Source organism: Cyprinodon variegatus, unplaced genomic scaffold (assembly GCF_000732505.1).
Source record: "Cyprinodon variegatus isolate N-32 unplaced genomic scaffold, C_variegatus-1.0 Scaffold50, whole genome shotgun sequence".
NCBI classification, from domain to species: Eukaryota; Metazoa; Chordata; class Actinopteri; order Cyprinodontiformes; family Cyprinodontidae; genus Cyprinodon; species Cyprinodon variegatus.
In genome coordinates, this window is record NW_015150503.1 from 1,108,694 (window position 1) to 1,111,280 (window position 2,587).

General features: G+C 38.3%; 1 protein-coding gene across 1 annotated transcript in view; it reads left to right on the top strand.

Annotated features, from left to right (window-relative positions):
• Positions 1-2,587, top strand: part of LOC107082320 (protein sidekick-2-like) — a 624,909-nt gene that overhangs the window by 603,563 nt on the left and 18,759 nt on the right. The window contains exon 38 of the mRNA XM_015370939.1: positions 1,594-1,723. Coding sequence (XP_015226425.1) covers positions 1,594-1,723 — 130 coding nt within the window. The remainder of the gene's footprint in view (positions 1-1,593; positions 1,724-2,587) is intronic.

Here is a 2,587-nt window from a genome sequence, read left to right on the forward strand (position 1 = left end):
ACTTTCAGAAGTTTGAATTCTGAATATGAGCGGACTTTTCCTTTAAAAGCCCATCTACAGACTGACCTCATCCCATTGAAATATTCCCATTCTGATGGCATTTCATCTTTCATTTCATCTTTTTGAACTTTACATCAGTGGACCAAGATTAAAACCTAGTCAGTGAAGGCATCATGCAGCCAGAAAGGTTCGATTTTCTGAACATTTTCCCATAAACCCAACTACAAGGACCAGCATGTACCCGCCTGGTTTAACAGGAGCCACACTGGAAAATAGTAGCCTTAAAGATTAGAGAGAAGAACTGACATGGAAACCTGCTGGAACACCATGATGGCTTCTGATATGGCAGCAAAGCTGGACCAGGATGAGCTCTGAGAGAGAAAACTTAGTGCTGCTCTTCTTCTTCTTCTTCTTCTTCTTGTGAGGTTTTTATAGCGGTTGGCAAACTAGTTAAAAGTTCTTTACCGCCACCAACTGATGAACATTAAACAGGAAACAGGAAACAAAACTCACCCCCAGAAATAATAAAGAAAAAATATAAAATGAATATTTTTCCAAACTGCTAAACTTAACCCAACATAATTAATACTTAATCACATTCGTCCTCATAATTTCTAATTTATCTTTAAGTCACTCTGCCAGTTTCTGATGGTCCTACTGGTTTTCCCATCATGCTTTCAACAGTTTCCCAGTTTAAATCTCTCTCTTCCCGATACTTTTCTGCAGCTTTCACTATTATTTTGATTTTTGTCATTCAAAATAATGATTCAAATGAAAATTACTCTATCATTTATTAAACAGTATGTAATAATTTCATATTTAAAGAACTTTCAGAGGTTTGAATTCTGAATATGACCAGTTTTCGCTGCTGACTTCCTCTCCAGTCTCACGTCTTTCTGCAGCTTTTATCAGGTTTTTTCTTCCACCTTTATCTGCAAGAAAACCTGATTAATAAGAAGGAGAAAACATCTCATGCACGCTCTGTTTACAAGTTGCTGTTTGCATCGCTCCTACAATCTTACTTTCCAAAAGATTAGCAATGTTCCCACTACATCAGGACGTAGGACAGCCTTACATAAACACATCACCAGAATGATTGACAGCTAGGAGGTCCACTAATTTTGATTATCTACCTGGAAAAAGAACATCCTCCACTTTGCCTTTAAGTGGGACATAATCAGCCCACTTTTCAACAACTATTTCTGGACTTAATAAAGACTACGATGGACCGAGCAGGATCTCCATTCTATGAGATTCTCCTGCCGGATTCATTGTCTGCATTTCTTCTTAAATCTCTTGGCTGTTTTTCCCTGCCTGTATGGTCAGGTGTCTGGCAGGTGGGCAGCCATGCCTTCCTGTTCTAAAGGCTGTCCAATGCTTGAAATATTAATAATACTGTACCTATGAGACATTCTGTCTTTGTAGTCTCATTTTCATGTACCATGGACAGAGGTAGGTATGTCAGTTCCCTGCAAATAAGATCTTTTTGTTTTGTAGAATCATTACAAATGTATTCATGTAAATGAAATTCAGAAAGCTATATGAAGAACAACTGACTTTGGGTTTTGGATATTCCTTTTTTCTTTTGTCCAGGTCTCCACCCAGGCCCAGTCCAGGCAGTCTCCACTATTCAGACGAGGATGTGAGCACCAAATACAATGACTTGATCCCTGCAGAAAGCACAAACCTGACTGAGAAACCCTCAGAAATCTCTGACTCACAGGTGCAGTGCTGCCACTTCCTTTATCCCACATCCTCTCTCATCTCTTTCCTGTCTGCATACAGTAGCAGGTGTTTCATTTGTGTGTGTGTCTGTGTGTGCACCCTGTCATCTCTCTGAATTCAACCTGAATTCAGCCTTGCATTGTCAGCAGAGCCGCATATTTTGTCTGTTTCTGTTTTTTTTTATACAAGTCATCTGGATCTAAGTTCTACGTTGTAGCTGCAGGTAATCCAAACACAGAGCAAGAGATTAATGTCTCTGCTCAGTGGCAGTTTTTAGTTTTGTCAACAATGTCACTCAGCAAATGTCCACCTGAGCTGCAGGCTGTTCAACCGCTGCTCGTGTTATATAAGCCGTTGAAGAAGAATGCACTGCAGCCCCAGTTTCACAGTACATCCAACTTTCCTTTTATTTCATCAGATCTTTTAAACTTGCTTGAAAACCCTCCACCATTTTCAACGTATCTAGCTGAACATAGTTAAAGGATCACTAATAATTAATGGTCGATTGTCTGAATTGTGGCCTACGCTTCATCACGGCCCAAAATGCCTTTTCCAAGTAAGAGATTGAAATCAATAATCTCTGCTTTCTTTTTTTGTTTCTCTATTGATCAGAATGTCAGTCAACCTACTTTCTGCTTTTTCACTTTCACTGAACCCTGATTTTATTCCCTAGTTCATTTTTTTGCATCTTTTAATGCTTTTCCAGCTATTTACTATGGAGGATAAAAAGTGCCAAAATTAAATAAATAAATACAGCATTAAATAAATAATTAAATGTGTAATTCATGAAATAAATAAGGAATTAAATATATAAATGTGTCATGTGACCAATCAGGTGTTATCTAACACCTGATTGGTCACA